Source organism: Carlito syrichta, unplaced genomic scaffold (assembly GCF_000164805.1).
Source record: "Carlito syrichta isolate Samal-C Ts95f unplaced genomic scaffold, Tarsius_syrichta-2.0.1 Scaffold307330, whole genome shotgun sequence".
Lineage (NCBI taxonomy): Eukaryota > Metazoa > Chordata > Mammalia > Primates > Tarsiidae > Carlito > Carlito syrichta.
The window spans coordinates 62,219-76,958 of NW_007251426.1; the positions used below are offsets into that span (position 1 = coordinate 62,219).

Genomic DNA, 14,740 nt, shown 5'->3' on the forward strand with positions numbered 1-14,740 from the left:
GAACCCGTGAGCTCAGGCAATCCACTCACCTCAGCCTCCCAAAGCACAGGATTACAGGCTGAGCCACCGAGCCCGGCTTGGCCCTTTTCTTTAAACCACTCTCGGCTGGGTGTGGTGGCTCACACCTGTAATCCCAATACTTTGGGAGGCCAAGATGAGAGGCTTGCTTGGGCCCAGTAGTTCAAGACCAGCTTGGGCAATATAGTGAGACCTCATCTCTACCACACAAAAAATTTGGGTGTAGGGGTGAGTGCCTATAGTCCTAGCTACTCAGGAGGCTGAGAAGGGGGGATTGCTTGAGCCCAGGAGTTTGAGGGTGCAGTGAGCCACGATTGTGCCACTGCACTTCAGCCTGGAAGACAGAGGGAGGATTGGACTAAAAAAATAAAAATAAACCACCCTTTATAAGTGAAGACTGCCACATTCATGTGAGTTTCTGCATCTGCTGCCATCTCTCTTTCTACCGGCAGCTCCAGAAGGGCCATGTCAGTCTCACTTCTGGATACCTAGATCCTGGTGGGCAGCCACCATATAGCAGGGACTCAGTGAATATTTGTTGAAGGGAAAGGGCCTGAGAGAGTGGGCAGAGAGAGGCAAGAAAACCCGGAAAGGGAAAGAAAACAGCCAAGTGAGTCCCTTTAGTTTGTTTGAGTTTCTTTGTCCAAGAGTAATAAGCCGCTGGGAATATGCTGGGTCCCTTTGATCCTCCAGCTACAAGGGATGTTGTAGGGAGGAGCTCTCAGCTGCTAACAGTAGAGACCTGATTTTAAGTCAGGCTTGAACAGTAAGATACATTTTTTTTTTTTTTTTTTTTTTTTTTTTTTGAGTTGGAGTCTCACTCTGTCACGAAGGCTGGAGGCTAGTGGTATGCTCACGGCCACCGCAACCTCGACTTCCTGGGCTCAGATGATCCTTCTGCCTCAGCCTTTCAAGTAGCTAGAACCACAGGCATGTGCCACTACACCTGGCTAATTTTTTTGATTTATTGTGGAGACGAGGTCTCGCCATGATGCTCTCAGGCTGGTCTTGAGTCCCTGAGCTCAGGCAGTCCTCTTGCCTCTGCCTCCCAAAGTGCTGGGATTACAGGCTTGAGCCACTGTGCCTGGCGCAAGATAAATGTTTTACCACATGTGACAGGAAGCCCCAAAGTAAGGTGGCTGCAGCTTGGTGTAAGCTCTGCCTTCAGGCCAGGGTGCCCACGCTTGGTAGTAGCTGGAGGTGTCACCTGGATATAGTCATGTCCTCAGAAAAGGCTGCCAGATGCTTCCTGTGCAGCTCTTTTGTGGGTAAGGCCGTCATTCCCAGAGGCCCCATGCCCTGTCCTAATCCAGGCCCTGCAAGGGGACGAAATGATCAAAGCTTCTCAAATTGTGGTCCCCAGGCTGGCACCATCAACCTCACCTGGGAGCTGTTAGACATGGGGGTATGGAGGAGAGTGATCTCTAATGAGTAAACACTTGACTCAACTGGGGCTCTCCTGAGAGGAAGTAGGGACACTGATGGGGTGCTGGCAGGGCTGAGCCATTCTCAGTGACTCGCACTGCAGGTGAAATTTGCATCCACTGTATTTAACCAGGACTGTGACGTGAACAGAGCTTAAGAGTCCTGTGCTGAGCAGTGGAGGTGCCCAGGCAGCTGGCTATGTGTGTGACTTCCCACCTCTGCCTTTCTTCTTCCTGCCAGTTATCAGAGATTCACTGACTGCTACAAGCGCTTCTACCAGTTGCAGCCTGAGGTGACAAAGCGGATCTATGACAAGTTTATAACTCAGCTGCAGACATCTATCCAGGTGAGTTGACTGGGGTTCCGTCAACAGGCCATCATTCCCCTGAGGGCAGCAGCTCCCCCACTGCCTGTTGTCTCTTCAGTCCCTAGAACCATCCTCAGTGCCCAGCAGGCTGCAGTGTCAATCTTCCTTCCCCTCCAGACGATGTGGGGGTCTCAGATGCCCCCTTCTCTTACTGTCTGCTATTGCGGTGACATGTTTCTAGGTTATGTAGTTACATGCTTCTGTGTTGTCTGCTCACTAGACTTCTAGGCGCAGCGAGGGCAGGGAGGGGTCTCAGTCTTTTTGTAACTCCAGCTCCTGGTGTGATGCCTGGCACAGAGAAGGCATTTCACAAACTGACTGAATTCGGTGGCACTGAATGCTACCAGGGCTACAAAAAAGGACACAATTCCATGCGTGTCTTTAGGGGCTGTGACGTCACTAAGCTTCCAGGCTGTTGCATCCAGGGTGGTCCTGCTATGCGCAGTATCAGCAGAACGTGCCCTGGGCATGGGAACGACAGCGAGGCTGTAGCATTCAGAGATGGTGGGTGGGGAGAGGCTTGTTGAAGGCTCTTTTTGTTTCCCATTTTATATTTTATTTCCTTAATTATAAAGCCACGTGTTGTAGAAAAGTTGGAATGTTTGGAAAAATTTAAAGACATAGAATAGAAGTTAGCCAAAATCTTATTAAGTTGTGTTAGCAATTTTGCATATTTCTACTATGGACTGGGCTAGTGCCACTTCAGCTCTCTCCTCTCTATTCAGGAGGAAATCTCTGAAATCAAAGAGGAGGGGAACCTAGAAGCTGTTCTGAATGCCTTGGATGAAATTGTGGAAGAAGGCAAAGACCGGCAAGAGCCAGCCTGGTGAGAGCAGGGGTGGGGTGAGATGGGGTAGGAGAGGAAGGCACACGGAGAGGCGGAAGTTCAGCTTATTGAGGAAGGCTCTTTAAGACCAACCCACACCCGGCGCTTTGACTTGCACTTGTAATCTCAGCTACTCGGGAGGCTAAGGTAGGAGGCTCGTTTGAAGCCAAGCATTGGAGAACAGCCTGGGCAACACAAGACCCTGTCTCTAAAATAAAAAGTAAGAAAAGAGACAGACCTACGTGAGACTCTGGACTCATGGCCCCTGAGAAAGGACAGACACCGAGTAGTAACCAAAAACAGTTGAACTTTGGAGTTCCCTCCAGGGAAGGAGAGCTCTAGGGCAGGTGTGTGTGGTCCAGGGACTTGGGGGAAAGTGGTTTGAGGCTGACCGGGGAAGCCTGCCTCGGGAGATCACTTTTACATCAGGACCTGATGGGCCTGTGGAAGAAAGGAAAGTGGGGTGGGAGGATGTGGAACAATGAGGTTTGGAAAGCTGTGTAGTTTTGGCTGGCAGGCAACTGGGTTTTCTTTGCTGTTTTGTTTTGTTTTGTTTTGTTTTGTTTTTGTTTTTGTAAAATGAGGTCTGGCTATGTTGCCCAGGCTGGTCTCAATCTCCTGGCCTCAAATGATCCTCGGCCTCCCAAAGTGCTGGGATTATAGGCATGAACCACAGCGTCCACCTCGGCAACTGGTTCTTACTCATTTGTTAATTCAACAAATGTTTAGGAGCACCTATTATATGCTCACTTCTGTTTAGATGCTAGAGTCTTAGAGGTGAACAGGAAAGGCGCAATAGCCGCTCTTCTGGGGCTGTTGTTTCGGTGGGTGGCCCAGCAGCCTAGTATGTCAAGCACAAGGCAGAGAAGTGAGGCTGGGATGTGGGGTGAAGAGCAGTGGTCATGAAGGCCACGGCAGCCCGAGCTCCTGCCTTCCTCAGCTTCCTCCTTCAACAGGGCTGCAGGCCAGAGAGAGGAGATACCTTTTCTGTACTTGCTAATGTTTTTATGTTTTGTGAACTTAATTCTTAAGATAACTAAGCCTTACAACTGAAAAATACTTTTTAGAAGAACCTCCAGTGGCTTCTACCCCTCATATATTCTTGCCTCCTCAGACCTAACTTTTCTTATCTTCTCGGATCAGGCAGCACTTCCTGGGGCCTCCCGGGGTCTGGGCCTCTGTCAGGAGCTACCCCCAGTCTCTCCAGCTCACAGTCTGATGGGATGGGTCCACCAGCAGGTCATGGCACATGGCTCCGAGGACAGAGGCAGGGGCTGAAAAATCACTTCTATCCCTTGCAGTTCTAGAGGAGAGAGATACATATATATGTGGAAGGGAGGAGGAGAGTGGGGGTGGGATTTGGAGGCTGAGACAGGGGCCAAAGTGAGAAGGGGGAGAGGCAGATCCCTGGGGGCAGCCATGAACCTTCCCAACAGCAGAAGCCCTTGGGAGGGAAGGGAGCCGGAGGAGAGACCTTGGCAGCCAGCTGGACTGGGGACTGGAGATGGGAATGTCTCTGAGGGGTTTGGAAGCAGAACCTTCTCCCATTCATGTCCCTCTCCCTCCCTTGCGGTCCTCCAGGCGCCCCAGCGGGATCCCAGAGAAAGACCTGCACAGCGCCGTGGCACCCTACTTCCTGCAGCAACGGGAGAGCCTGCGGCTCCGTGTGCGGAAACAGGAGGCTGAGAACCAGCAGCTGGCAGATGCTGTCCTGGCCGGGCGCAGGCAAGTGGAGGAGCTGCAGCGGCAGGTCCAGGCCCGGCGGCAGGCCTGGCAGGTGAGTGTCTAGCCCTGTCCGCTCTCTCTTCCTTCTCTCAAAGGCCCTCTGACCCCAGATGGGTAGCTTCCTTCATCCAGCATAAGGGGCCCCGTAGGGAGTAGGGTCTAGGTCTGACCTGTTGGTGCAGTCACTCACAGCTTCTCCTTGGATGTGTGCAGTAGTCTCTTCCCTGACCTCAGCAGGCAGGCCCCTCCTGTCAGAGGGAAATCTCACCCAAATCCACTCCTCACCCTGGTGCCGGCCTGCTCTTACTAAAGTCCAGGCACAGGTATGTGTTCACCTGCTGCAGCAAGTGAGGACACAGGCAGAGAAGGCAAGTGACTTGCCCAAGGTCATAGCTCCTCCATGTCAGAATTGGAGTTAAACCCTGTCTCCTATGGTCGTTCTACTATTCTATGTGACCGTTGCCCAATATTTTTTTTTCTTTTTTCTTTTTTTTTGTCAGGGTTTCACTCTGTTGCCCAGGCTGGAGTGCAGTGGCATGATCACCGCTCACTGCAGCCTCGACCTCCTGGCTCAGGCAGTGCTTCTGTCTCAGCCTTCTGAGTTGCTGGGACTCCTGAGTTGCTGCACCACCATATCCAGCTAATTTTTAAAATTTTTGTAGAGATGAGATTTTGCTGTGTTGTCCAGTCTGGTCTCAAACTCCTGTGCTCAGATAATCCTTTTGCCTCGGTCTCCCAAAATGTTGGGATTACAAGCGTGAGCCACCATGCCTGGCTATTTTTTCTTTTTTTTTTTGAGTTGGAGTCTCACTCAGTTGCCCAGACTAGAGTGCAGTGGCCACTCCTGGCCACTGCAGCCGCGACCTGCTGGGCTCTGGCGATCCTTCCGCCTCAGCCTTCCGAGTAGCCGGAATTACAGGCGCGTGCTACCGCGCCCAGCTAATTTTTTGATTTTATTGTAGAGATGAGGTCTTGCCTGCTCAGGCGGGTCTCGAACCCGCGGGCTCAGGCAATCCACTCACCTCAGCCTCCCAAAGGCGCGGGATTACAGGCTGAGCCACCGAGCCCGGTCTGGGATTATTTATTTATTTATTTTTTTGAGTTGGAGTCTCACTCAGTCGCCCAGACTGGAGTGCAGTGGCCGCTCCAGGCCACCGCAGCCTCGACCTGCTGGGCTCCGGTGATCTTTCTGCCTCAGCCTTCCTAGTAGCTGGAATTACAGGCGCGCGCTACCACGTCCAGCTGATTTTTTTGATTTATTGTAGAGATGAGGTCTCGCCAAGTTGCCCAGGTGGGTCTCGAACCAGCGGGCTCAGGCAATCCACTCACCTCAGCCTCCCAAGGCGCGAGATTATAGACTGAGCCACTGAGCCCGGCTTATTTTTTCTTATTGATACAGAATAGTTTGCATATTTGTGAGGTACATGTGAGATTTTGTTAAAGGCATAGAATGATCGAGTCAGGGCATCTGAGCTATCCGTCACTCTGAGTCTTTATCATTTCTATGTGTTGGGAACAATTCAAGGCCTCTCTTTTAGCTACTTTGTTTTTGTTTTGAGATGGGTGTCTTGCTGTGTTGCTCATGCTGGTCTCAAACTCCTTGTCTCAAGTGATCCCTGTCGGAGACGGGTTCCGATCTATGAGGGGGGTTGGACCTGCACCGGAGAGTCAAGACGGCGAGAAGAGACCACTCGGAGGCAGTTCTTCTGGGATCAGTCAGATCAGGACTGAGTCCAAATTTTATTCAGACTCCTTCCAACTTATATACCATTTTCTATACCCTCCAGCAGTGTGATAATTACTTGCTGGGGGCGTACAAATTCCATGATGTATATCACGCTTTACAAACTATGCATCACAAGACCATCACGAGACTTGCAAGTTCCAAGCAAACAATTACAATTCCATGATGCATGACGTGCTTCACAAAACTTACATTAAGGTCACAGGTGCACAATTTCAATACGGATTGTTCAAAGTGTTTTCCACAATGTTCAATAAATCATTCATATTATACTCTTTGTTCTAAACTCTGATTAATACAAAAAACTTTCTAAGTTAACTCTAGGTTGAATCCAAGTTCACTGACTCCTAATATTTTTTAACGATTAATATTATCAACTCAACACTATACTATAATCTATAAGTTTACTTAAATGACTTAATTTTTATTTATTCCATCAACCTATTATGATTCAACATAGTGCCCTGTAATTCTATAACAATTAATTCAAAACTTATTCTTGAACTACAAAACCTTACCATGACTTATATGAGTTTCATATATCTAAACTTTAATTTTTATATAATCTGATGATTGAACTTTAATACTATGCTATATCTTATTAGGCTAATACCTTACCATTAATTCTTTCATAAATCTTATGGTAGTTGTCATACTCTTGAACAAGGAAATGTATGGTTGCCATGATGATGGCCTTGGGCTGAAGCAAACAGAGTTTCAGCATGTAACAAAACTAGACAAACGTTCTGCCTGGCTAGAGGCAGGGCAATAAAACTATTTATGGTAATTTAGTTTCTAATCTTAGCTCTAGGAGAAACTGCTTTTGGGAACAAAAGCTGACTGACCAGTCTACCAAGAAATAGAAGTTTAAAAATGTCTTGAAAGAAGTACAACTTAGAAGGGACAAAGACATATAAAACAATTCTGCTGTGCACTTTCCATCAGGCATATTGAGATTTACTTAAAAGTTTTGTATCCTAAATTGTAAGTATTGTTGCCATGTATGCACACTGGTTACTATTCACACACCAATATTATAGGTATTGCTTGTCAGAGGCAATCTTTCAGATGGACCTTTATAGGCCTCAGTCATGTAGCTATAGATGTTGGCTCCCAACAGATCCCTCCATCTCAACTTCTGGATTGGCTGGGATTACAGGCGTGAGCTACTGCACCTTAACTATAGTTGTCCTACTTCACTGATGAACAGTAGAATTTATACCTTTCATCAAGCTGCATGTTTATATTCTTTAACGTACCTCTCTTCATTCCCCCGCGGCCTCTGGTATCTAGCATTCTACTTTCTACCTCCATGAGATCAACTTTTTTAGCTCTCACATTTGAGTGAGAATGTGTAATCTTTGTCTTTCTGTGTCTGACTTACTTCATTCAACATAGTGACCTCTGATTCCATCCATGTTGCTGTAAGTGACAGGATTTCATTCCTTCTTATGGCCAAATAGTATTTTATTAGGTATATTTCTCTATCCAGTTGTCTGTTGATGAACCCTTGGGTTGATTCTGTATCTTGGCTTTTGTGAATAGTGCTGCAGTAAACATGTGAATGCTGATATCTTTTTGATATACTGATTCATTTTCCTTTGGATAAATACCCGGTAGTGGGATTGCTAGATTATATAGTAGTTCTATTTTTGGTTTTTTGAGAAATCTCTATAATGTTTTCCATAGAGGATATACTAATTTAGATTCCTACCGACAGTGTATAAGAGTTCCTTTTTTTCCACATCCTCTCCAGCATCTGGTTTTTATCTTTTTAATGATAGCCATTCTAACTGGGGTAGAATGGTATCTTGTTGTGGTTTTGATTTGCATTTCCCTGATGTTGAGCATTTTTTCATATACCTGTTGGCTAGTTGTATGTCTTCTCTTGAAAAATGTCTATTCATTTCCTTTGCCCACTTGTTAATGAGATTTTTGTGTGTGTGTGTGTGTGTTAAGTTGTTTGAGTTCTTTGTATATTTTGGATATTAGTTCCTTGTTGGATGAACAGTTTGTAAATATTTTCTCCCATTCATTGAGTTGTCTCTCCACTCTTTTGTTTCCTTTGCTGTGCAGTAGTCTTTTGTTTGTTTGTTTTGAGTTGGAGTTTTACTCTGTCACCCAGGCTGGAGTGTAGTGGCACACACATGGCCACCACAACCTTAACCTGCTGGGCTTAGGTGATCCTTCTGCCTCAATCTTCCAAGTGGCTGGAACCACAGGTGCACACCACCATGCTCAACTAATTTTTTGATTTATTGTAGAGATGAGTTCTCACCAAGTTGCCTAGGCTGCTCTCGAACCTCTGGATTCAGGGAGTCCTCTCACCTCTGTCTCCCAAGTGCTGGGATTACAGATGTGAGCCACCATGCCCAGCTCTATGTGTCTATTTTTATACCAATACCATGCTGTTTTGGTTATTATAGCCTTTTACTATAGTACAATTTGAAGTCGGGTGATGTGATGCCTCCAGCTTTGTTTTGTTTTGTTTTGTTTTGAGTTGGAGTCTCACTCTGTCACCCAGGCTGGAGTGCAGTGGTACTCTTATGGCTACTGCAGCCTCGACCTGCTGGACTTAGGTGATCCTTCTGCCTTGGCCTTCCGAGTGACTGGAACTACAGGCATGAACCACCATGCCCGGCTAATTTCTTGACTTATTGTAGAGAAGAGATCTCTCCGTGTTGCCCAGACTGATCTCAAACCCGTGGACTCAGGCAATCCTCTCACCTCGGCCTCCAAAAGTGCTGGGATTATAGGTGTGAGCCGCTGCACCCGGCCACATTTTTTTTTTTTTGAGTTGGAGTCTCTCTCTGTTGCCCAGGCTGGAGTGCAGTGGCACACTCCTGGCCACTGCAGCCTCAACCTGCTGGACTCTGGTAATCCTTTCGCCTCAGCCTTCCAAGTAGCCGGAACTACCATATTTTTTTTTAAGCTTTCATCATTTCAAAGATCTAGCTGTGTTCTATAAGTGCATGTGGTTCATAGCTCCTTACTGCTGCTTGATATACATCCACCACTCACCCATTTCCTGTCATGGACACCTGGTTGCCTCCAGCTCCCTCATCCCCAAATTATTCCAAGGTGAATATTCTTGTACATCCCCTTAAGGACGAATGTTAGAATTTCTCTGAGGCATATAAGGTTTATATCTACCCAGGGTTTACATCTACCTGTGTTCTGTCAGATTGCTTTTTTTTTTTGAGTTGGACTCTCACTCTGTTGCCCAGGCTGGAGTGCAGTGGCATGCTTATGGTCACTGCAGCTTTGACCTGCTGGGCTCAGGCGATCCTTTGCCTCAGCCTTCCAAGTAGTTGGAACTACAGGCGTGTGCCACCACACCCGGCTAATTTTTTATTTATTGTAGAGATGAGTCTCGTCAAGTTGCCCAGGCTGGTCTCAAACCCATGGACTCAGGCAATCCTCTCACCTCGGCCTCCCAAAGTGCTGGGATTATAGGCGTGAGCCACCGCACCCGGCCAGTGTTTCTATTTTCAGAGGGGAGAGACCCCCCCTCTTGTAGCCTCACCTCCTCCATCCCAGCTGCTGACACTCACACTATCTGATGTAGTCCACCGGATTGAGTGTTTAGTGGTGAACCTTGTGTGGCAGCTTCAGAGAGTGATTTCTTTCCACACTTTTCATTCGTATAGCCCAACTGCAATTCAAAAAAGTTTCTCTGCTGGAAAACTCCGGTGAGGTCATAGGATCAGAGGGCCTCTGGAGGCCCTTGCTGAAGATGAGCTCTGCTCTGGTGAGGTCCAACCTAGGTCATCACAAACCTGGCCTGCTGAGTGATGGGGACTTCCTAAAGTGCCTTCATCCTGATGTGCCCTGCTGGGCCAGTGGCATGAGTCACAGTCCCCATGCATGCTGTCCTGGGGACACCTGGACCTGGGGCCAGTGTCAGTGGAGGAAGGGGGTCTGGGTTTTCACATATCACTATGTATCTGTTCTTTCCCATTGATCTTAGGCTCTACACAGAGAACAGAGGGAGCTGGTGGCTGTGCTGAGGGAGCCCAAGTGAGGAGACGGTGGGCCCAGAAGCAGAGGGCAGACAAGGTCAAAGGCCTGTGGTCGAGAATGCTGGGTCTGGCGAGCTGCCTCTGAGAACAGCTGAAATGGTGCCCAGTCCCTAAGCAGTGGTGCTGTTTGCTGGAGGACCAGGCCAGAGCAAGCCCCACTGCCGCTGTGCCTTTGGGGCTCCCTTGGGATTAGTCTCACACACTACACCCTTTGGATTGCTCCCTGTTTCCTTCTGACTAGAGGACCCCTGGCCAACTCCCACCATGGGAGCCAGACAGTATGCTTTCCTCCTATGCCAGATCAGTTCTGCCCCAGCTTTTCCTGTCGCGTCCTGGCCCCCATCCCTGGGACCTGGCTTGAGGATCTGTTTTCAGTCTGTGATGATTGCCCCCTTGCTGGCCAGCTCCGGGGCCCTCACCATGTTCTCCCCACATCTGTAAATAAACTTCCTCCACACACTGTAATCTGTGAGGATGCTTCCTCTGCCCAGGCTGCTCCTGGGCCAAGCCCTGCTCCAGGATTCCCCAGGGCTGGCTCCGGTCAAGTCTTGGTCGCGGTTCTCTCAGAGCCTCCAGCTGGGGTGGGCTGGCAAGGGGCACCCCCTGACAGAAACCAGGACTCCTGGTTCCCCTGGCTAGGAGGAGCTGCCAAGGGGCGGGGGTCACTCTGTCTAACCCAGCCTACCCCTCCTGATGTCGCTTGGGTTGATCCCGAGAGTATTCATGATGGGCCTCTCCCGGCGTCTGCAGAGGGTGGGGCGCACAGGGCCCGGCAAGCCCTCCAGAACAGCTGGGCGCCCCGTCTTCTTGCTGCTTCCGCCTCACTCTTCTCCAGCCAGGGCCAGCCAAGGAGGGACGGGTGCTTTCTGAGCCAGGGGGCAGGGAGCTGGGTGTGGAGAGGACCTCACCCAGAGCCCTTGGAGAGAGGCTTGGTTGGGTCTGTCTGAGGCACACTGGGGGCAGCTGGGAAGACATCAGGGTTGCCCCTGTTTGCCACGTTCTCCCCTTAAACTGGGCTCAGGCTCTGTGTACCTCAGCACACCTGTTCACCGAGGGGCTGTGGCATTTAAGCATCCAGTCCCCCTCCTGGTCAGTGTCCCTCCAGGGTTTTGTTTGTTTGTCAGGCTAGGCTGACAGTCTCCAGCCCTGGTGGGTGGGTGGGTGGGAGAGGACACAGGTCAGATACAGGGAAGGTGCCAGCACCCCTCCCTTCCCTGCAGGCTGACCTGAGGCAGTGGCAGCTCTTAGGTGTGGGATGGAGTTTTCAGGCTGGGATGCTCTGTCCTGTGGAGGACAGGCCTTTCTGTCATTTCTGGGGGTACTGCAAGAGGTTTCTCCCCAAGGTTGTTAACACCGGGCAGGCTGCAGGGCAGGAGAACCGAGGCCTAGAGCCCCAGAGTGCACGCCATCTCCCTATTCCTCGCAGGTCCTGCCTCCCCACCTGTCGGGGCACAGGGAAGGGGGCCCACCCCCGTGCCCTGCCTCCCTGTCCTGTGCCCTGTGCACCTGCCAGTCCCAGGGATGGACAGGCTGTCCATACTCATGTCTGGCCCCTCATCTGTTGGCTTTTGGCTCTTGGCCTGTGCAGCTCTGACCCTTTCTGTCCTGCACAGGGCCTGCCCCCATACCTGGCTGCCCTCAGTGTCTCGCCGGGTGAATGAGGGCATGGCCAGGCCAGGCACTCCCTCCTTGGGGCTTGGCTCCTGCCCGTGGAGCCTCCAGTAGAAATCACAGGTTGTGAAGAGCTGGAGCCCAGTTCTGCTGGAACCTGCTTAGACCTCTGAACCCCCCTTCCTCTCTGGATACCCCTAAAGCCCAGCCAGTGCTCACACTGTAGGGGGGTATCCAAGGAAGGTTGACTAGGGGCTGGGGACCCGGGCCCACCCCCAGGAAGGGGCCGTGCTGAGAGCCTGGCAATCTCATGGTGGCGCGCCCTCCCACCCCTCTGGCCCGCTGCCCAGCAGCCACAGCTCCCAACCGCAATATCCTCTGGGGTTTGGCCTGCAGAGCTGGGCGGATGACCCCCAAATAGCCCTGGCGGGTTCCCCCACGACCCACCCGCACCACAGTCAGGCTCGCTCCTCCTCACCTCTGGGCACAGCCCAGAGGGTATAAACAGCGTTGGAGGCTGGAAGGGTGGATCAGCCAAGTCTTGAGCAGCAGCCCTGACCACAGCCGCTGACAGACACCATGAAGGCCCTCACTGTCCTTGTCCTGCTGACCCTGGCCGTGCTCTGCCTCACTGGCCAGGCAGGTGAGTCCCCATCTCCACCCGAGCCGTTCTTCAGTGGGGACCGAGGGGGAAAGGAAATGCCATAGCCCCACTTCTCCTCACCCCTCCCACTGGCAGTCCCTTCTGCAGTCTAACCAGGCTCCATCCATTTGTCCATCCAGGCTCCATCCAACTCTGTCTTGTAGAGGGAGACAGGGGAAGAAAGATGAGGGCCCTTGGGATGAGCAGGGGTGAATTGTGTTCCTTTCCTTTGCAGATGCGAAGCCCAGCAGCGCAGAGTCAGGCAAAGGTGCAGGTACGAAGATAGTTTGGGCCTGGCGGGGGATCCATTCTACCCACCTCCTCAACCTGGTCCCCTTAGTCCCACCTCCCCACCACCGACTCCTGCTGGCAGGAAGGCCTGCCTGCGTCCTGCCTGACCCCTCCCTGCCCCTGTGCCCACAGCCTTCGTGTCCAGGCAGAAGGGCAGCGAGGTGGTGAAGAGACCCCGGCGCTACCTGCATCAGTGGCTGGGGTAAGTGGGGTGGAGCTGGCCGGGCCACCTCTCACGGGTGGCTGGGGTGGGGCCAGCAGGGAGTGGCCTCTATGGGCTGCCGTGGGGGGACACTGGAGCCCTGTGTGCGGTGGGAGGAGGGGTGGGCATTTCACCTGGAGGCTGATGTCACTGTGTTGGGCATCTCAGGGCCCCAGCCCCCTACCCAGATCCCCTGGAGCCCAAGAGGGAGGTGTGTGAGCTCAACCCGGACTGCGACGAGCTGGCCGACCACATCGGCTTCCAGGAGGCCTATCGGCGCTTCTACGGCACGGCCTAGAGCACCTACCCTGCTGGCCTGGTGGGCGATCCTAGCTCGGGCCCTCTCCAGGCCCCCTTCCCGTCTCCTGCCCTCACCCTGGCGTCCCTGTCCTGTGAGTGCGGGGTCCTCCTCATCCCAGCTGTTCCCAAATAAACTCCAGAAGAGGAATTGGTGGCCTGTGAGTCTGTCCGTCTGTGGAGTGTGCGAGAGAGGCATTAGGTGGGTGGGGGGGAGAAGAGGCTTTACATTCTTCAGTTCAGAAACTGCATCCCAAAGTCTGTTTATTGATTTATTTGTTCCTGCCTTGTTCCAGAAAGCATTGAAAGTGGCTTCCTAAAGTCTAACTAGGGTTTACCCTCTAGCCCAGCCCCCTCCCCCTCCTCAACCACTGAACCATCTGTGACATACCTGGAGAGACCCAACCCCCAGAAGCCTGGACACCTGGAGTATACAGTTATGACCAGGACAGACAGACTTCATCTCTGCAGGCAAACAGCTGCTGGCAGCCCGAAGCCACCTGGTTTGGGGGTCGGGGGAAGCATATGGCCTCCTGGCCTGGTTAACAAGCATTCGGGCCAGGCCTAGGTTAGTTATGTTAGTTCTTCCCCGGGATGAGCAGAGACATCCAGGAGCACCAGAAACGGGGCCAGATGAAAGGGCCCCAGCACCTCCCACCACAGCTGCTGACAGGGCACGGTCGCAGCAGTGCCTGGACACACAGGCCTCTCCCCTCTCAGACCCTCAGCACGTGCCCCCTCCCATCAAGAGCCCCCTTGCAGGCCTTCTCACGCCCTGCTAGTTCCCCCGGGTCACCCCTCCTCTCCTCTGCCCTCCCTCCTCAGCCCCTCTCGGTTCCAGGCTCAGGTGTGCCCCCACCCTATCAGGCCGAGGTCTGGGCTCTTCCCCAGCACTGGGGCCTGGTCTCTGCCCCCTCCAGGGCAGGGTCAGGGATGGGGCCTCACTGTCGTTTGGCCTGGGTGCCCCTCTCCGGTGGGCCACCCTGCAGCAGCGGGCATGTGCCAGGGGCTCGAAGCAGGGAGGCTGTGAAAGCAGCAATGATGAGTAGGTTTCCGGCCACCGCCAAGCCTAGCGTGGCCACCGTGCCAGCCAGGCCCAGCGGGGGCTCCTGCCTGGCCAGCCAGGCTCTGCGCGATCCCATGTCAGCCAGCACCGCCTCCAGCTGGAAGTGGGTGCCCAGCACTGCACAGATGTGGAACAGCTGGTGGCTGTGGCCTGTGTGGAGGATGGGCAGGTCGGGCACGTCCTGACACCCTGAGCCCCAGAGCAAGTCACCCCAGCCTCTGGGTCCACTACTCCCCATAAATTGGAAGTAAGAAGCCCTGACTCCCAGAGTTGGACGGAGTGGATGGGGTGATGGGCATAGGCCCCGGCACGAGGGTGGGGGACGGACTGGAGCCTTGGGGCGATGCTCTGTAGTTCCAGGACAGGGAAGTTCTTCCTGTAATTTGCTTCCACCCTCAGCAACGGCCCCTGTTTACCCAGTTCCCTCCGTGCCCCGGGAGCCTGTCTCCCTCCGCCCCTTCCCGCGGGCCAGGCAGGGCATGCGCTCACCGATGTAGTCAAAG

The 14,740-nt window shown here is 52.2% G+C and overlaps 3 protein-coding genes across 4 annotated transcripts in view; 2 read left to right on the forward strand and 1 right to left on the reverse strand.

The window, feature by feature from the left end:
• Window positions 1–10,592, forward strand: part of PMF1 (polyamine modulated factor 1) — a 33,011-nt gene extending 22,419 nt beyond the window's left edge. Inside the window, exons 2-5 of one of the 2 annotated variants that reach the window (XM_008064408.2) lie at window positions 1,684–1,789; window positions 2,536–2,636; window positions 4,218–4,413; window positions 10,076–10,592. In XM_008064408.2, the coding sequence (XP_008062599.1) occupies window positions 1,684–1,789; window positions 2,536–2,636; window positions 4,218–4,413; window positions 10,076–10,129 (457 nt within the window). In that variant the 3' untranslated portion in view covers window positions 10,130–10,592. The remainder of the gene's footprint in view (window positions 1–1,683; window positions 1,790–2,535; window positions 2,637–4,217; window positions 4,414–10,075) is intronic. The other variant, XM_008064409.2, reaches the window with a different exon arrangement.
• Window positions 10,593–12,317: 1,725 nt separating this feature from the next.
• Window positions 12,318–13,172, forward strand: BGLAP (bone gamma-carboxyglutamate protein). Its single transcript, XM_008064411.1, has 4 exons — window positions 12,318–12,381; window positions 12,617–12,655; window positions 12,805–12,874; window positions 13,043–13,172. The coding sequence occupies exons 1-4, from the start codon at window positions 12,318–12,320 to the stop codon at window positions 13,170–13,172; spliced, it is 303 nt and encodes a 100-aa protein (XP_008062602.1).
• Window positions 13,173–13,409: 237 nt separating this feature from the next.
• Window positions 13,410–14,387, reverse strand: PAQR6 (progestin and adipoQ receptor family member 6; the record flags this gene model as incomplete). The annotated part of the gene is given in 2 exon segments (XM_008064412.2): window positions 13,410–13,994; window positions 13,996–14,387. Coding segments are annotated over 2 exon segments (423 nt in total), but the record flags the coding sequence as incomplete, so codon positions are not given.
• Window positions 14,388–14,740: the final 353 nt, after the last annotated feature.